At 42.5% G+C, this 18614-nt stretch overlaps 1 protein-coding gene across 2 annotated transcripts in view; it reads left to right on the top strand.

The window, feature by feature from the left end:
• retreg1 (reticulophagy regulator 1) overlaps nucleotides 1-18614 on the top strand; it is a 77229-nt gene that overhangs the window by 43039 nt on the left and 15576 nt on the right. Inside the window, exon 1 of one of the 2 annotated variants that reach the window (XM_014139112.3) lies at nucleotides 2096-2353. The exons of the other annotated variant lie outside the window; for it this stretch is intronic. Coding sequence (XP_013994587.1) covers nucleotides 2322-2353 — 32 coding nt within the window. The 5' untranslated portion in view covers nucleotides 2096-2321. Of the gene's footprint in view, nucleotides 1-2095; nucleotides 2354-18614 lie in introns of those variants that run through there. 2 annotated transcript variants of the gene reach the window in all.

Genomic DNA, 18614 nt, shown 5'->3' with positions numbered 1-18614 from the left:
CTATGCAGATATCAAAGTGTGGATATCAAATATCAATTCTTCAAATTTTGATATCAAGGACTCTGTTTATATCAAATATTAGAATTATTGATGTCAATAATTCATTTTTTATATAACGCAATTCATTATCGATATGAATAATCAAATTTTTAGATAAAAAAATATTATTGTTATCAATAATTCAAATATCAAAAGTAGTCCTTGATATCAACATTTGAATAATTGATATAGATAAATACATTTTCACTAATTCAATTTCTATATCATGAATTAGAATTTTTGATATTGATAATGTACTTTTTTATATCAATAATTGGCTAATTCTGGATATATTAGCATATATTTATCATTATTAACACTGAAAACCTATCAGCTTCAAGTGCCTTGAATGTCAAAGAAGTATCACGTCTTCCTGTCAGTGGGAGCAGAACACACACCTTGCACAGTCTTCACATTTTGCTGCCATAAAATTAAATCTAAAAAGGGATTACATTGCGTTTCTTCCCTACCGATCTACACAACCTACTCCACTCCACTCAACTTCTGGCAGCCATTACAGCTGTGAATCATTTTGAATAAGATTCTACCGATATTGCACAAGTCGTAGGGAAACATACAGTGCATTCGGAAAGTATTCAGACCCCATGACTTTTTACACATTTTGTTACATTACAGCCTTATTCTAAAATGGAATAAATAAATGTTTTTCCTGACTCCATAATGACAAAGCGAAAACAGGTTTTTAGAAATGTTTTCAAATCTAAAAATAAAATGTTTACATAAGTATTCAGACCCTTTGCTATGAAACTCAAAATTGAGCTCAGGTGCATCCTGCTTGGTCATCCTTGAGATGTTTCTACAACTTGATTGGAGTCCACTTGTGGTAAATTCAGTTGATTGGACATGATTTGGAAAGGCACACACCTGTCTATATAAGGTCCCTCTGTTGACAGTGTATGTCAGAGCAAAAACCAATCCATGAGGTCGAGAGGAAGACAGGATTGTGTCAAGGCACAGATCTGGGGAAGGGTACCAAAACATTTCTGCAGCATTGAAAGTTCCCAAGAACACAGTGGCCCCATCATTCTTAAATGGTTTGGAACCAACAAGACTCTTCCTAGAACTGTCCGCCCGGCCAAACTGAGCAATCGGGGGAGAAAGGTCTCGGTCAGGGAGGTGCACTTATTGATATAAAAAATTAAATAAATATATGTTAAAACGTCTTTCCATTTTAGCGTTTATTCAAGTTGGATAATCTTTTGATGCCGACAGCAGTCGCACCATTGGAATACATTGCTTGGACTGTGGCCTACAAAAGCCACTTCATGCTCTTTTCCCTTTTTACGTGATCCATCAAACGCACTTGGGTGTGTCATAAAAGTGGTCTCTGAAAAAAGTGGTCTCTAGCTCAGGCAGAACAAACTTAAACCTTTTTTCAATGCTGATTTGAATGTCATTGGGAAAACAGAAAGGTGTCAACGATTTTTTCGCAAACATCCTTTCTGAATTTAAAAGTAATCCTAGAAGTAATCTAGTTGTTCAAAAGTATCTGTAATCTGATTACAAAAATGTAGCTGCTAACGTAACTGATTACAGTTAGTCACAGAACTTAGCCCCATCAATGCTCCTCAACTTAAAATATCCTTAACATTATAAAAAAAGGCCAAAACTACCTAAACATTCATTATCATGTTTGCATAACTTTGCAACATTATGTTTACTCTGCTACGGCTAAATAAAGACTGTAACTGAACTGTTGTTAGCAGGGGAGAGCTAGCATTTGCGCAACTTCTGAGTAGTTTACACCGGATATGGCGTCAACATTTGACAAAGACAACAATGACATGTGCTTGCTTTCTACTTCTGAAACAGATACACCCCCCTCCCACATACACACACACTCACACAAAAAAACCACACACACTCAAAGATATCTGATAAACAGATTGTGCCCCCCCAACTTTACAGAGGGGGGCAGTGACACTGACATAGGGGGGCAGCTCCCACTCTGTCACTGGTGTATTCATACCCCACCCCCCACCCACCACCCTGCCCCAACCTCTCTGTCCTCTTGATAGTTGCCTGATGGAATGCTGTGTGACTTGTGTTATTTTTAGATGGGCCTGGTTGAAATAGTCAAGCTCAGGCTTCATTGAAGATAAACACTAGCTGGTCTCGCGCCGTGTGGCACGTCAACTGTGTCTTGACTTGACCTGAACAATTTGTAGAGCTTTGCTGTGACAGACAAGTACTTATATCCAAAACCACATCTTCTCCGGACTACCTTAATATCGTAACAGAACCAAACTAGGGCTCCTAAGATGTCTCCTGAAGATCGTGGGGCAGGAATGAGGTACATGAGTATGTCTGTTTGTTTTGACATCTTTTGAGTGTGTAATAAGAGAAAGTGAGAGACACTGACAGTCTAACAAACGGTTAAAAGAAGTTTTGAATACGGTTACAGCTTTCTGTTCATGGTGCCTTAAGAAAGTATTCACACCACTTGACTTATTCCATATATTGTTGTGCTATTACTACTTTCTGAAGGCACTGTATGTCAGTGATTTAAAAAAAACAGTCTTCTAGATAAGGTGCTACACTCCTCATGTTACATAGTTGGTTGTGATTATATTGGGTGGCATGCCTTAAGTTTTCCCTCAAGTATAAGCGACAGGATTATGGTATCCATATTGCTAAGAGTTATAGGTATACAATTCACTCTAGTTTTCTCAACTTAAAACCCAACATGGCTAGGCCAATAAACTTGGATTCAAATACACTTAAGCTCTGTAACAGAAAGAAAACAGCTTGTGTTCACTTGGAAAGGTGTCAACATTGTTGCATAAAATGTCACGATATCAGTGATATCAACAGAGCCACATGGGTGCTGTGTGGCTCAGTTGGTAGAGCGTGGCGCATGCAGCGCCAGGGTTGTTGGTTTGATTCCCACGGGGGACCAGTATTAAATATGACAAAAATGTATGCACTCACTACTCTAAGTCGCTCTGGATAAGAGTGTCTGCTATAAGACTCAAATAGTAATTTGGGCTCTATCTGGTTTAGACGTGCATGATGACTCTTTTGAAATGGAGGTTTAAGTGAACTGGTCAAGACTTTGCCTTGGGGTTTTGAATAGCAGCCAATATAATTTATCAGATTGACAACAAACCCCCAAAAAGTTCTTGCGGAGGGCCTTTGGCATAAAGATATAAGTTGCATCTGGAGTGTTGCGTCTGGAGTGTTCTCTTGTACACACACACAGACTGGTAAACATTTTGACTCCCTCTGTATATCCCTCGGAAATATGTGGATGCTCTGGATTTTTTGGCCGCCATTCCTCACATTGTTTGGATGTTTGTTAAATATAATTTTTAAGGCGCCGTCACTGGACTCATTAGAGGCTCAGACATGTAGCTCCCTATGTTGTTTTAGAGATTACCAATAGGTTGAAATGACGTGTCTGCCTAACAACTGCTTTGGGTGCCCCTCTGGTCTCTCCATAGGATTGTTGTCATGGAATGATCCCCATGGTTTTCCCAGATGAGTTGGGAATAACAGAGCAATGTGTCTACTGTTAGGTTTGGATGCCGTTAAAGAGAGGAAAGGACTCATTTTACAGAAGCCTGAGTGAAGTACAAAAGGTATTTCATATCAGGAGTATGTATGGCATAATGTCAATTAACTCAAGAAATACTGTGGTTACATTCAAGATTAAGGTTGCAGTAATCACGTAGAATCATGAAGTATTAGCATAGTCAGGGTTATAATCTTCCAGTCATCATTCACTGGGTTGGATACCAAAGTGTAGGATACCAAAGGCAGACAAAGGTAGATAGATCAAATGTAATTTAGTAGCAGTGGATGAAAGATACTGAGGTACAAGGACATGACATTAAGAGCTTTTATAGGCTCTGAGAGATCACACTGGCTCAACCCTGTGTGATCTGAAGTCTTTTAAATGTTGCGCTCCATGTTGAATGGAGTGCCAGGATTTTCTAGGACTTTCCCCTGAAGGGGTTTACCCATGACAGTCAATAGCACTGTCCCACAGAAGTTTAGTTTGGTCTGTCCCTTTTGGTCTACCAAGGAAGATACAATGCCCCTATCACTGCATTACAGTACAAAAGCTGGATACTGTTATACAGAGGGTATTGCCTAGTGAGCGGCGCATTGTACCCTTCGAGTTTACCAATGTTTTGACAATGTCTTCTGGGTGTTAGCTTGGAACCAGTCTTTCTCCCTTGGGTTTCCCTTAGGAGTGTTTTCCCAAAAGGAATTTGCCCAGTACCAGAACGCTTGACAAAAGTATTTACCAGTAGACCACATCCCATACCAGGGCATTGTACTTAAGCAGTTCTAAGGAGCAGGGCAGTTTTACAGGAAATTGTGAAATCTTTTTCAGGATTCATTGCCTCACAGACAGGCGTTCAGTCATGCTGTCACATGTGCGCCCGTCACGGTTTCCCTGGAAACCTGTCTCCCTGGGAAGCACGTGCCTGGAATGTGAGAGGCGAATAGCAATCTGACCTTTCTTGACAGAGGTATATGTCAGACATGGGCGTAAATTTGGTGGGGGGCTGGAGTTCAGGAGATACCCTACCCTGGCCTGTTGCTCTTTTCCAGGCTCAGTTTGTAGAGCATGGTGTGTGCAACACCAGGGTTGTGGGTTCGATTCCCATGGGGGGCCAGTACAAAAAAAATAGGGAAAAAAATGCATGAAATGTATGTATTCACTACTGTAAGTCGCTCTGGATAAGAGCGTCTGCTAAATGACTAAAATATAAATGATGAGTGAGAGGGGTCTGGAGTAAGGCTGGGCGATATGGCCAAAATATAATATCACTATACTTTTTCAAAATTTCTGTATTTCCTCCACTCATTTGAGGTCATTTCCACACTGCCACATAGGGCTGCATGATATGGGCAAGGCCTTATTTTTTTACCAAATGTTGCAATTGCGATTTAGATCAAAACACTTGGGTGAACTGTTGGAATCATGGAAATAGAATGGAAATAGATATAATAAATATTTATAATAGTGGGCACTTTGAATACAGTGCTGTTTGCCATGACAATGAAGGAAAATGCCAGAAGTTATTGTGACAGGGTAAGAACCAAAGTGTTAAGCGTTTCCTAGTGGACCCTATATTCTTTATCTTAGCTTCTTCATGTAGCTAACACAATGATGCTTCGCGTATTCCTCTTTGATTTAGAAGATACTGTTGTACAAACAACATACTGATTTATATCTACACCATCACTGGTATTATCAGGCTGGATAGCTAGCTACGTTTGCTCTGACTCAGTACATTTATTAGCTAGCTAGCTAACCAGCGATTAGCATTAGCGGCTAACACGATTTAGGCCCAACTGACTAAAAGACAAACTAGCCGTTTTTCAGATGTAAGAAACACAAACTAATAGTGTAATTATAGACCGCTAGAACGTTAGTGGTTTTATATTAAGAAGCAAAGTGAAAACACCATCGTTGTCATCAACATTGTTGCATGTGCTGCATTGACCATGCAGACTGAATGCAAGTGTCTCTTGGTTGAGCAACAACTAATGCGCTCCTTGAGTGACAGGGGGTGGGACTAGGTCTGTGTGGAAAGCGGCGTGGAGAGAGAGAGAGAGAGAGCAGAGAGGGATGACTCAAGTTGCGATGTAAACTATAAAACTATTACACACGGCGTATAAAATGTAACAATTCAAACATTCAAATACCGTTATAGAAGGTAATGTAAAAACTCAAACCAGTCCGTGCATCAATAGTGGTATATTGTAAAATATAGTATACCACCCAGCCCTAGAATGGAGCTTAAGGGGGAAGCAGGCAAAGGGGTGCATTAAGGTGGATATTTGAAAAATCTCAGCAACCAAAACAAATGGGAAAGGGACAGCTGTGTGGGGGTGGAAGGTGGGTTTGTGAGAGAGGGTAACGAGCTGGGAAAGGGCACCGCTCAAATGAACTTCAGTTAATAGATGTCCGCAGCCTGCCAAGGAATCCTGTGTTGCGCTGGCTTTGAAAGCCAAGCCTTTTCCTTGAGAGCTGAGGTCCAGCGATGCCAATTCTCCATCATCTGACAAACGCTCCCACGACAAACAAAGAGAGATTTTCTGAAAGGCATGCTGGGTAATGTAGTTTCATCTCACATTTTTCACCTGCTCTATGCCTTGGAATTGCCTTGAAGCTAATAAATTGTGATACAGTTGTCAGGCTTTCCAGGGTCACATGGGGTATTTCATTACGAGCGGCTCGTAAAGCTCGACCTACTTTCCTGTCATTAGAAAATGTCAGATTAAAGTGGTGGAGATTTGTAAAGAGTTAGGAAGTGTTCAGTAACTGCATCTGTCAACGCAATTAGTGTTTAAGGGCACGGTGTTAGGGTTCTTGGGGTCATAGCACTTTAGTACCTATTGCCTATCCACTATCCTACTCCTTGAGCAAGGACACCTTGAGAGATGGAGAGACCATTCATGAGAGTACGCCATGCAAATCCTGGTAAACCCAAACAGATATACAGTGCCTTCAGAAAGTATTCACACCCTTTGACTTTTTCAAAATGTGGTTGTGTTACAAAGTGGGACTAAAAAGGATTTAATTGTAATTTTTTTTGTCAACGATCTACACAAAATACTATGTAATTGTAACAGTATAGCTTCCGTCCCTCTCCTCGCCCCAACCTGGGCTTGAACCAGGGACTCTCTGCGCACATCAACAACTGACACCCCACGAAGCATCGTTACCCATCGCGCCACAAAAGCCACGGCCCTTTCAGAGCAAGGGGAACAACTACTTCAGGTCTCAGAGCGAGTGACGTCACCCGATTGAAACGCTATTAGTGCACACCTCCGCTAGCCATTTCACATCGGTTACATAATGTCAAAGTGGAAGAGAAATACAAAGTTTGTCACATGCGCCGAATACAACACCTTACAGTGAAATGCTTACTTACACGCCCTTAAACAACAATGCAGTTTTAAGAAAAATAAGTGTTAAGTAAAAAATAGATAAGTAAAAAATAATAATTAAAGTGCAGCAGTAAAATAACAGTAGCGAGGCTATATACAGGGGGTACCGGTACAGAGTCAATGTGCGGGGGCACAGGTTAGTCGAGGTAATTGAGGTAATATATACATGTAGGTAGAGTTAAAGTAACAATGCATGGATAATATACAGAGAGTAGCAGCAGCATAAACAAAGGGGGGTGCAAATAGTCTGGGTAGCCATTTGATTAGATGTTCAGGAGTCTTATGGCTTGGGGGTAGAAGCTGTTAAGAAGCCTTTTTAACCTAGACTTGGCGCTCCGGTACAGCTTGCCGTGCGGTAGCAGAGAGAACAGTCTATGACTAGGGTGGCTGGAGTCTTTGACAATTTTAGGGCCTTCCTCTGACACAGCCTGATATAGAGGTCCTGGATGGCAGGAAGCTTGGCCCCAGTGATGTATTCGGCCTTACACGCTACCCTCTGTAGTGCCTTGCGGTCGAAGGCTGAGAAGTTGCCATAGCAGGCAGTGATGCAACCAGTCAGGATGCTCTCGAGGTTGTTATCCTGGCACCACATGGATAACTAATTAAAACGGATTTAATTTTCCCTGCATTAAAGTCCCCGACTACTAGGAGCGCCACCTCTGGGTGAGCGTTGTATGCTGTAATGTTAAGATTTCCCTTCACTGGAACTAAGGGGCCTAGCCCGAGCCATGAAAAACAGCCCCAGACCATTATTCCTCCTCCACCAAACTTTACAGTTGACACTATGCATTGGGACAGGTAGCGTTCTCCTGGCATCCACCAAACCCAGATTCGTCCCTCGGACTGTCAGACGGTGAAGTTTATCACTCAGGGGAATGCGTTTCCACTGCTCCAGAGTCCAATGGTGGCGAACTTTACACCACTCCAGCCGATTCTTGGCATTGTTCATGGGGATCTTAGGCTTGTTTGCGACTGCTCAGCCTTGGAAACCCATTTCCTGAAGCTTCCATCAGACAGTTATTGTGCTGACGTTGCTTCCAGAGGCAGTTTGGAACTCGGTAGTGAGTGTTGGAACCGAGAGACAGACAATTTTTATGCATTACACGCTTCAGCACTCGGTGGTCCCGTTCTGTGAGCTTATGTGGCCTACCTCTAGATGTTTCCACTTCACAATAACAGCACTTACAGTTGACCGGGGAAGCTCTAGCAGGGCAGAAATGTAAAGAACTGACTTGTTAGAAAGGTGGCATTCAATGACGGTGCCACATTGAAAGTTACTCTGCTCTTCAGTTAGGCCATTCTACTGCCAATGTTTGTTTATGGAGATTGCATGACTGTGTGATAAATGTTATACAACTGTCAGCAATGGGTGTGGCTGAAATAGCTGAATCCACTCATTTGAAGGGGTGTCCACATACACCAAAGTATCTTCATTACATAACTATTCAACCCCCTGAGTCAATACGTAATAGAATCACCTTTGGCAGCGATTACAGCTGTGAATTTTGTCACTAAGAGCTTTCCACCACTGGATTGTGCAACATTTGCTCATTATTCTTTTGAAAATTCTTCAAGCTGATGATAATTGCTAGACAACCATTTCCAGGTCTTGCCATAGATTTTCAAGTACAGTGCATTCTGGAAGAATTCAGACCCCTTCCCTTTTTCCACATTTCTTAAGTTACAGCCTCATTGTAAAATTGATTAAATACATTTTATTCCTAATCAATCTTCACACAATACCCCATGAAGACAAGGCGAAAACACATTTTTTATATTTTTGCAATAAAAAACTAAACAGAAATACATTATTTTGATAAGTATTCAGTCCTTTTGCTATGAGACTCAAAATTGAGCTCAGGTGCATCCTGTTTCTATTGATCATCCTTGAGATGTTTCTACAACTTGATTGGAGTCCACCTGTGGTAAATTCAATTGATTGGACATGATTTGGAAAGGCACACACCTCTCTATATAAGGTCCCACAGTTGACAGTGCTTGTCAGAGCAAAAACCAAGCCATGAGGTCGAAATAATTGTCGGTAGAGCGCTGAGACAGGATTGTGTCGAGTCACAGATCTGGGGAAGGGTACTAAAATATTTCTGCAGCAGTGGAGGTCCCCAAGAACACAGTGGCCTCCACCATTCTTAAATGGAAGATGTATGGAACCACCAAGACTCTTCCTGGAGCTGGCCAAACTGAGCAATCGGGGGAGAAGGGTCTTGGTCAAGGAGGTGACCTGGTTACTCTGAGCTCCGGAGTTCCTCTGTGGAGATGGGAGAACCTTCCAGAAGGACAACCAACTCTGCAGCACACCACCAATCAGGCCTTTATGGTAAAGTGGCCAGACGGAAGCCACTCCTCAGCCCGCTTGGAGTTTGTCAAAAGGCACCTGAAGAACTCTCAGTCCATGAGAAACAAGATTCTCTGGTCTGATGAAACCAAGTTTGAACTATTTGGCCTGAATGCCAAACGTCACGTCTGGAGGAAACCTGGCACCATCTCTACGGTGAAGCATGGTGTTGGCAGCATCATACCCAAGAAGATTTGAAGCTGTAATCGCTGCCAAAGGTGCTTCAACAAATTACTGAGTAAATGGTCTGAATACTTATGTAAATGTAATATTTCCTTTTTGTTAATAAATTTGCAACCATTTCTAAACCTGTTTTTTGCTTGGTCATTATGGGTTATTGATGAGGAAAAAAATAACAATTTAATCAATTTTAGAATACTGCTTTAGTAACAATGTGTAAAAAGTCAAGGGGGTCTGAATACTTTCCAAATGCACTGTAGATTTAAGTCCAAACTGTTACTCGGCCACTCGGGAACATTCATTGTCTTCTTGGTAAGCAACTCCAGGGGTAGATTTGGCCCTGTGTTTTGGGTTATTGTCCTGCTGAAAGGTGAATTCATCTCCCAGTGTTGGGTGGAAAGCAAACTAAACCAGGTTTTCCGCTAGGATTTTGCCTGTGCTTAGCTCTGTTTCTTTATCCTTTAAAACTCCCCAGTCCTTAACGATTATCAGCATGCCCATAACATAATGCAGCCACCACTATGCTTGAAAATATGTAGTGGTACTCAGTTATTGTATTTGCTGCAAACATGACACTATGCAGGACAAAAACTGAATTGCTTTGACACATTATTTTTGCAGTATTACTTTACAAGCTTCTTTTCTGTCATTTAGGTTAGTATTGTGGAGTAACTACAATGTAGTTGATCCATCCTCAGTTTACTATGACAGCTAGAGGTATATACAAAAGTATATGGACATACCTTCAAATTAGTGGATTTGGCTATTTCAGCCACACCTTTTGCAGACAAGTGTATAAAATCACGCACACAGCCATGTAATCTCCATACACAAACACTGGCTTTACTGAAGAGCTCATTGACTTTCAACATGGCACCATCATATGATGCCACCTTTCCAACAAGTCAGTTTGTAAAACTTTCTGCCTTGCTAGAGCTGCTCCGGTCAACTGTAAGTGCTGTTTTTCTGAAGCGGAAATGTATAGGAGCAACAACGGCTCAGCCGGGAAGTGATAGGCCACACAAGTTCACAGAACGGGACTGCCGAGTGCTGAAGCGCCTAACGCGTACAAATTGTCTGTCCTCAGTTGCAACACTCGGTACCGAGTTCCAAACTGCCTCTGGAAGCAACGTCAGCACAAGAACTGTTCGTCGGGAGCTTCATGAAATGGGTTTCCATGGTGGAGTAGCCGCACAAAAGCCTAAGATCACCAGGTGCAATGCCAAGTGTTGGCTGTAGTGGTGTAGAGCTCACCCCCATTGGACTCTGGAGCAGTGGAAACGCATTCGCTGGAGTGATGAATCACACTACAAAAATCGAATCTAATTTTATTGGTCACATACACATGGTTAGCAGATGTTAATGCAAGTGCAGCGAAATGCTTCTGCTTCTAGTTCCGACAGTGCAGTAATATGTCCTGGAGAGCAGGTAGTTTGCCCCCGGTGATGCGTTGTGCAGACCGCACCACCCCCTGGAGAGCCTTGCGGTTGAGGGCAGTGCAGTTGCCGTACCAGGCGGTGATACAGCCCGACAGGATGCTCTCAATTGTGGATCTGTAAAAGTTTGTGAGGGTTTTAGGTGACAAGCCAAATTTATTCAGCCTCCTGTGTGGGTGGACCATTTCAGTTTGTCCGTGATGTGTACGCCGAGCAACTTAAAACTTTCCACCTTCTCCACTACTTTCCCGTGATGTGGATTGGGGGGTACTCCCTCTGCTGTTTCCTGAAGTCCACGATCATCTCCTTTGTTGACGTTGAGTGAGAGGTTGTTTTCCTGACACCACACTCGGAGTGCCCTCACCTCCTCCCTGTCTCGTCGTTGTTGGTAATCAAGCCCGCTACTGTTGTGACGTCTGCAAACTTGATGATTGAGTTGGAGGCGTGCATGGCCGTGCCATCAGGGGTGAACAGGGAGTACAGGAGGGGGCTGAGGACGCACCCTTATGGGGCCCCAGTGTTGAGGATCAGCGAAGGGGAGATTTTGTTTCCTACCTTCACCACCTGGGGGCGGCCCGTCAGAAAGTCCAGGACCAAATTGCACAGGGCGGGGTTGGGACCCAGGGCCTCAAGCTTAATGATGAGCTTGGAGGTTACTATGGTGTTAAATGCTGACCTGTAGTCAATGAACAGCATACTTACAAAGGTATTCCTCTTGTCCAGATGGGATAGGGCAGTGTGCAGCGTGATGGCGATTGCATCGTCTGTGGACCTGTTGTGGCGGTATGCAAACTGAAGTGGGTCTAGAGTGGCAGGTATCGTGGAGGTGATATGATCCTTGACTAGTCTCTCAAAGCACTTTATGATGACAGAAGTGAGTGCTACGGGGCGATAGTCATTTTGTTCAGTTATCTTTGCCTTCTTGAGCACAGGAACAATGGTGGACATCTTGAAGCACGTAGGGACAGCAGACTGGGATAGGGAGCGATTGAATATGTCTGTAAACACACCAGCCAGCTGGTCTGTGCATGTTCTGAAGACGCGGCTAGGGATGCCGTCTGGGCCAGCAGCCCTGCGAGGCTTAACACATTTAAATGTCTTACTCACATCGGCCACAGAGAAGGACAGGGGGAGCACGCAGTCCTTGGTAGCGGGCCGCGTCGGTGGCACTGTATTATCCTCAAAGTGGGCAAAGAATGTGTTTTAGTTTGTCTGGAAGCAAGACGGTGTCCGTGACGTGGCTGGTTTTTCTTTTGTAGTCCGTAATTGCCTGTAGACCCTGCCACATATGTCTCGTGTCTGAGCCATAGAATTGCGACTCCACTTTGTCCCTATACCAACATTTCGCTTGTTTGATTGACTTGGGAGGGAATAACTATGCTGTTTATATTCCTAGTCATCTTTCCATGGTTGAATGCGGTGCTTCGCGTTTTCAGTTTTGCGCGAATGCCGCCATCTATCCACGGTTTCTGGTTAGGGTAGGTTATAATGGTTACAGTGGGTACAACATCTCCAATGCACTTCCTTATAACTCACCGAGTTAGCATATAATTCAATGTTATTCTCTGAGGCTTCCCGGAACATTTCCCAGTCTGCGTGATCAAAACAATCTTGAAGTGTAGATTCCGATTGGTCAGACCAGTGTTGAATTGTTCTAGTCACGGGTACATCCTGTTTGAGTTTTCTGTAGGACCGTAGGAGCAAAATGGAGTCGTGATCGGATTTGCCGAAGGGAGGGCGGGGGAGGGCCTTGTATGCATCGCGGAAGTTAGAGTAGCAGTGGTCCAGTGTATTGCCCGCGCTCGTGCTACAGTCAATGTGCTGAATGAATTTAGGTAGCCTTGTTCTCAAATTAGCTTTGTTAAAATCCCCAGCTACAATAAATGCAGCCTTAGGATATATGGTTTCCAGTTTACATAGAGTGAAGTTCCTTGAGGGCCATCGTGGTATCTGCTTGGGGGGGATATACTCGAAGAGAATTCTCTTGGGAGATAATGTGCATTTCATTGTAAGGAATTCTAGGTCAGGTGAACAAAAGGACTTGAGTTCCTGTATGTTGTTATGATTACACCATGAGTCGTTAATCGTGAAGCATACACCCCCGCCCTTCTTCTTCCCAGAGAGATGTTTAATTTTGTCGGTGCGACGCATGAAGAAACTCGGTGGCTGTACCGACTCTGACAACATATACCGAGAGAGCCATGTTTCCGTGAAGCAGAGAATGTTACAATCTCTGATGTCTCTCTGGAAGGCAACCCTTGCCCTAATTTCATCCATCTTGTTGTCTAGAGACTGGACATTGGCGAGTAATATACTCAGAAGTGGTGGGTATAGTCCGAAGTCTTCCCAGGAGGCCGCTCCCTCTACCCCTTCTGCGGCGACGTTGTTTTGGGTCAGCCTCTGGGATTAGATCCAATATCCTGGGTGATGGTCTCAACAAAGGATCCGCTTCGGGAAAGTCGTATTCCTGGTTGTAATGTAAGTTGACGTCACTCTTATATCCAATAGTTCTTCCCGGCTGTACGTAATAACACTTAAGATTTTCTTGGCTAACAAAGAAATAATACATAAAAAAAACAAAATACTGCATAATTTCCTAAGGACTCGAAGCGAGGCGACCATCTCTGTTGGCGCCATCTTGCTAATTGACACCATCTGGCTAATCTGGGTTTGGCGGATGCCAGGAGAACACTGCCTGCCCCAATGCATAGTGCCAACTGTAAAGTTTGGTGGAGGAGGAATATTGGTCTGGGGCTGTTTTTCATGGTTCGGGTTAGGCCCCTTAGTTCCAGTGAAGGGAAATCTTAACTTTACAGCATACAATCACATTCTAGACCAGTGTTTCCCAACCGGGGGTACGGGTACCCCTAGGGGTACGTGGGCAGTCCCCAGGTGGGAAGATTTTCAAAAATGTGAAGGGAAAAAAAAGGGAAGAGTATTACCCCACAAAAAATATATTTAATTAAATTTGAATAGGCAGAAAAACATTTACTGAGGTCACTGGTGAGAAATCTCTAGTTATTTCATATTTTATAGGCCTAGTTTTTTACTTTAGTTTTGGGGTGTGAGCAATGCTCTGTCTACCTGGCCTCTTGGCTCAATGTTTGATCCTCTGCTCGTGCCAAGTGCACGTGATCCTTTGCTCCACGCGCTAGACTGCCTGCTGCTGTTATCCTCACAGAAGCTATGATGCTGATGAGCTGAAGGCTGTACCATTGTCAAATAACATGGTGTGCCGTAGTGTCGATGACATGGGCGTTGATATTATTTATCAATTGGTGAAAAAACTATAATAATTCCGGTCCATTTTCTCTGCAGTTGGACGAATCAACTGATGTCAGTGGGGAAGCCCAGTTGATTGCGTTTGTGCAATACAAAGACATTTCGTAAATTAATGAGCACATTCTGTTCTGCAAGAAGCTAACGGGGAGAACTTCAGGTGAGAATGTGTTTCACGTTATTGACAGCTTTTTCTCAGAGCACAATCTGGATTGGAAATCCTGTATTCATGGATCGTGCTGCATCAATGTCTGGGAGAGTGAAATTATGAATTACCCAAATAAAGATAAATCCCACTGTATCATTCACAGAGAGGCATTGGCTAGCAAGAGAATGAGTACTGAGTTACATGATGTTTTGAATGACGCAGTGAAAGTGATTCACGTTATCAAGTCCAGGCTTCTGAATCACCGATTGTTTGAAAGGCTCTGTAATGACAGTGGGACTGAGCACAAGCAGCTACGGCTTCACACCGATGTCCGTTGGCTATCCAGAGGGAAATGCTAGAGGCTTTTTGAGCTGTGTGCCGAACTAAGTGATTTTCTGTCTGAGCATTACACACCCCCTTGTGGATGTGTTTGAGGACACAGACTGGAGAGCCTGCCTTGCCAATCTTGCTGATGTGTTGAGCAAACTGAACAACCTGAATCGAACTCTGCAAGGTAGACACACACATCCTAAAGATGTATGACAAAGTGTGTGGATTCATGAAGAAGATCTAACTCTGGGAGAGGAAATGTGAAGATGGGGAAGTAAGTTGTTTTCAGCAGCTTGACACCTCTTTTAACAGGTGATGTTGACAATAGTGCAAATAGTAAGCTCACATTTATCCAAACTCAACAGTGAGTTCAACTCCTACTTCCCTGACACTGAAAACAAGTCTGCCAAACTTGACTGGGTGTGTAAACCACCTTTTTGTCAAATTTACAGCAAATCTAGGAATCACACCGGTCGGAAATGCATGAGGGGGTACTTCAGGCAGGTCAAAGTGTTTTAGTAGTACAGAACCCAAAAAAGGTTGGGAACCACTGTTCTAGACGATTCTGTGCTTCCAACTTTGTGGCAACAGTTTGAGGAAGGCTGTTTCCTGTTTCTGCATGACAAAACTCCAGTGGAAAAAAATGAGGTCCATACAGAAATGGTTTGTCGAGATCGGTGTGGAAGAACTTGACTGGCCTGCACAGAGCCTTGACCTCAACCCCAGCGAACACCTTTGGAATGAATTGGAATGCCTACTGCGAGCCAGGCCTAATCGCCCAACATCAGTGCCTGACCATACTAATGCTCTTGCGGCTGAACGGAAGCAAGTCCCAGCAGCAATGTTCCAACATCTAGTGGAAAGCCTTCCCAGAAGAGTGGAGGTGGTTGTAGCAGCAAAGGGGGAACCAACTTCATATTAATGCCCATGATTTTGGAATGAGATGTTCGACGAGCAGGTGTCCACATACTTTAATACTTATTGAATGAAGACATTTCAGATTTTCCTTTTAATACATTTATAAACATTTCGAAAAAAATAATTCCACTTTGACATCATTGGGTATTGTGTGTAGGCCAGTCAATATCAATTTAATCCATTTGAAATTCAGGCTGTAACACAACAAAATGTGCAAAAAGTCAAGGGGTGTGAATACTTTCTGATACGGATCATAACACATTTATTCATGTGACTTACAGTTTATAAAATGTGTCTAATTAAAGTTTCCCTTTAAGTCATCTGCATTTGATGCTTTTCGCCACTATTGCCTCTTTGCTATGTTTATGGCCCTTTCTGGTTTAAGACTACCCACTTTAAATTAAGGCGGGAGCCTCAAAGCAGTGTTAAGTGGCGAGAATGATTTATTTTTAACAAATCACCTTTTATTTATACACGTAAGTGCATTAAGAACAAATTCTTATTTACAATGACGACCTGTCAAAAGAGAATGTGCCTGTTCTGGGACGCAACCAGATCTTGATGGTGACTGTAAGTGATTTCACACCACCAGTGTCCAGGACAGCTGCTTTCACAAGACATGTGGCCTCCGCCAACACTTTAACATTTTGCCATTGTTATTTAATCCGATAAGCCCCCTTCTGACACCCCCCGATTCTAGCTGTCCAACACTGACCCTGTTGAAAGTTGACCCACAGATATAGTCCCTTTGTCACTGTCCTTATGCACCAGTAGATTATTGTGGTATCACTAGAGAGTACCTTCAGTGTGTATGCTGACTATGTACAGTGCAGGATCAGTGGTGCATGCCAATACCAGTGTCATGCCAAAATTGACTGTATCCCACAAGTTAGCTAAAGGGTAGGTGTGCTGAAGACTTACTTCTAGGGCTGTGGCGGTCACAAAATTTCATCAGCCGGTCATTGTCAAGCAAAGAACTGTCGGTCTCACAGTAATTGACCATTAATTAACATAAACACATTTAGCATCTCCTGGCTTCTACACATAGCCTACAAGCCATTTTAAAAAGTCTTGTAAGTCCATGTAATATAGCCTACACCTTCACAATAAATCCATTATTTATTTTAGACAGGTTTAAAGAAGCATGATATGAAGAAAATGTAGTCTATTTCAGAAGAAAATAATAGCATACTCTGAGTTGTCCTGATGTGGCTATGCCAAATGGCTGTGGGCTACAGTAGTTAATTTAGCAGACAATATTTTCTTATAATTCCGTGGCATTATTTTATAGTATGAAAAATACAATTGGACAAAGCTGAATAAAATATAAATATGTTCTCCAAACGATTTGAGGGAGTGCACACATGCGGCTATTCTGTGTTGAGTGGTTAACAAATAAATAGGTACTCCTATATCCTTAATTTAGAGTTATTAATGTAACTTTTCGTTGTTCTACAAACGTTGGGCTATATGTTTTGATTTTTAATACATTGTAAGGTTGCATGATGTGACTCTAATGATGATTTGAAAAAAGTCACTTGAAAGGCATGAGCTCTGCTTAGTTTTTTTGCGCAGGCTGTACACACTCCAATAGCCTCTCATTCACAATTTGACAAGCACTTGATAATGCCTCGAATTTCACGGCGGCATCCCCTTTGTGGCCGTAATGCACCCTAAAAGAATTCCTGCCTTTTGAGGCCTGGAGTGCTGCGTTGTGCCCTTCTCCCTGAGTGTGCTCTGCAATCCGAAGCATTTCTCACTCACATGGCTCTCCATCATGTAAATCGGGTATTTCTTGCAGGCTACAAGTGAAGACAGACACATCGGGGACGCAATTTGCGCGCGTCCTTATCCAATTCCGAGGTGCATATTGAAGATATTGGAAGAACGTTCCACATTCCACATTGTCAACCAACATGATGAGTAGGCCTAACGAACAACGAAACCACTAGCCTATGTCAATCTACAATTCCCCATAGTACAAAAGTCGACCCATTCTATTCTGTGCGAGAAATAAATATTCCAAACATAGTCTGGGACAGTTGTGGGATGCGATAGATCCCAAATTAATACAACCACTAGCATCAAAACCCTTTTTTTATGCAATGTGGCTGACACAGCAGATCAGAACGTTTAGCTTAAAATGTTGATGACCTATTAGGCAATTTCTACACATTATAAGTGCAGCAATGCACACATGGTAATATTGTCATGTCCTGACCATAGAAAGATGTTATTTTCTATGGTAGAGTAGGTCTGGGCATGACAGGGGTTTTTTCTAGTTTAAATTTTCTGTTGTTATGTTCTAGTTTTTGTATTTCTATGTTGTCGTTTTTTGGGATGATCTCCAATTAGAGGCAGCTGCTCATCGTTGTCTCTAATTGGAGATCATACTTAAGTATTTGTTTTTCCCACCTGGTTTTGTGGAAGATTGTTTTTGAGTTAGTGTATGTTGCACCTCTTCGTCACGGTTTGTTGTTTTAGTTTTTTAGTTGATTTGTATATCTTGCATAGTTTCACAGTGAAAATAAAATGTGGAACGATACACACGCTGCGCTTTGATCCCATTCTTCAGACAGCTGTGACAAATATGCTATAAGCGCGAATGTTCCATTAGCAGAAAACACCATTATCAAAAGTGACCGCAAATGCAATCATGCATGTAATACTTTTATTATGAAGGTGCATTTTTATGGTGAAAACCTTATAAGCAGTGTGTGAGTTTATATGCCAGGGCTCTATACCCCTTGTAAAGCGGATGAATTTGCTTAATTTTAAGAAGATATTTGGCCACTTTATTAAAACATATAGGCCTATGGGCTAGGCTACATGAGGTGTGCTATGATTAGAAAAAGTCTCAAAAAAAGGCATTGTTTCTTACGCTGGGCATCATTCACAAGTGATAATATATAATTCACAAGTGATAAGCTAATATCGTCACCCATCAGACGATTATTTATTTATCTTGTCTTTACATATACTAAATAATATATGTGTG

This window comes from Salmo salar, chromosome 14 (genome assembly GCF_965601325.2).
Source record: "Salmo salar chromosome 14, fSalSal1, whole genome shotgun sequence".
Lineage (NCBI taxonomy): Eukaryota > Metazoa > Chordata > Actinopteri > Salmoniformes > Salmonidae > Salmo > Salmo salar.
This window is presented reverse-complemented; position numbering and strand designations above follow the sequence as displayed.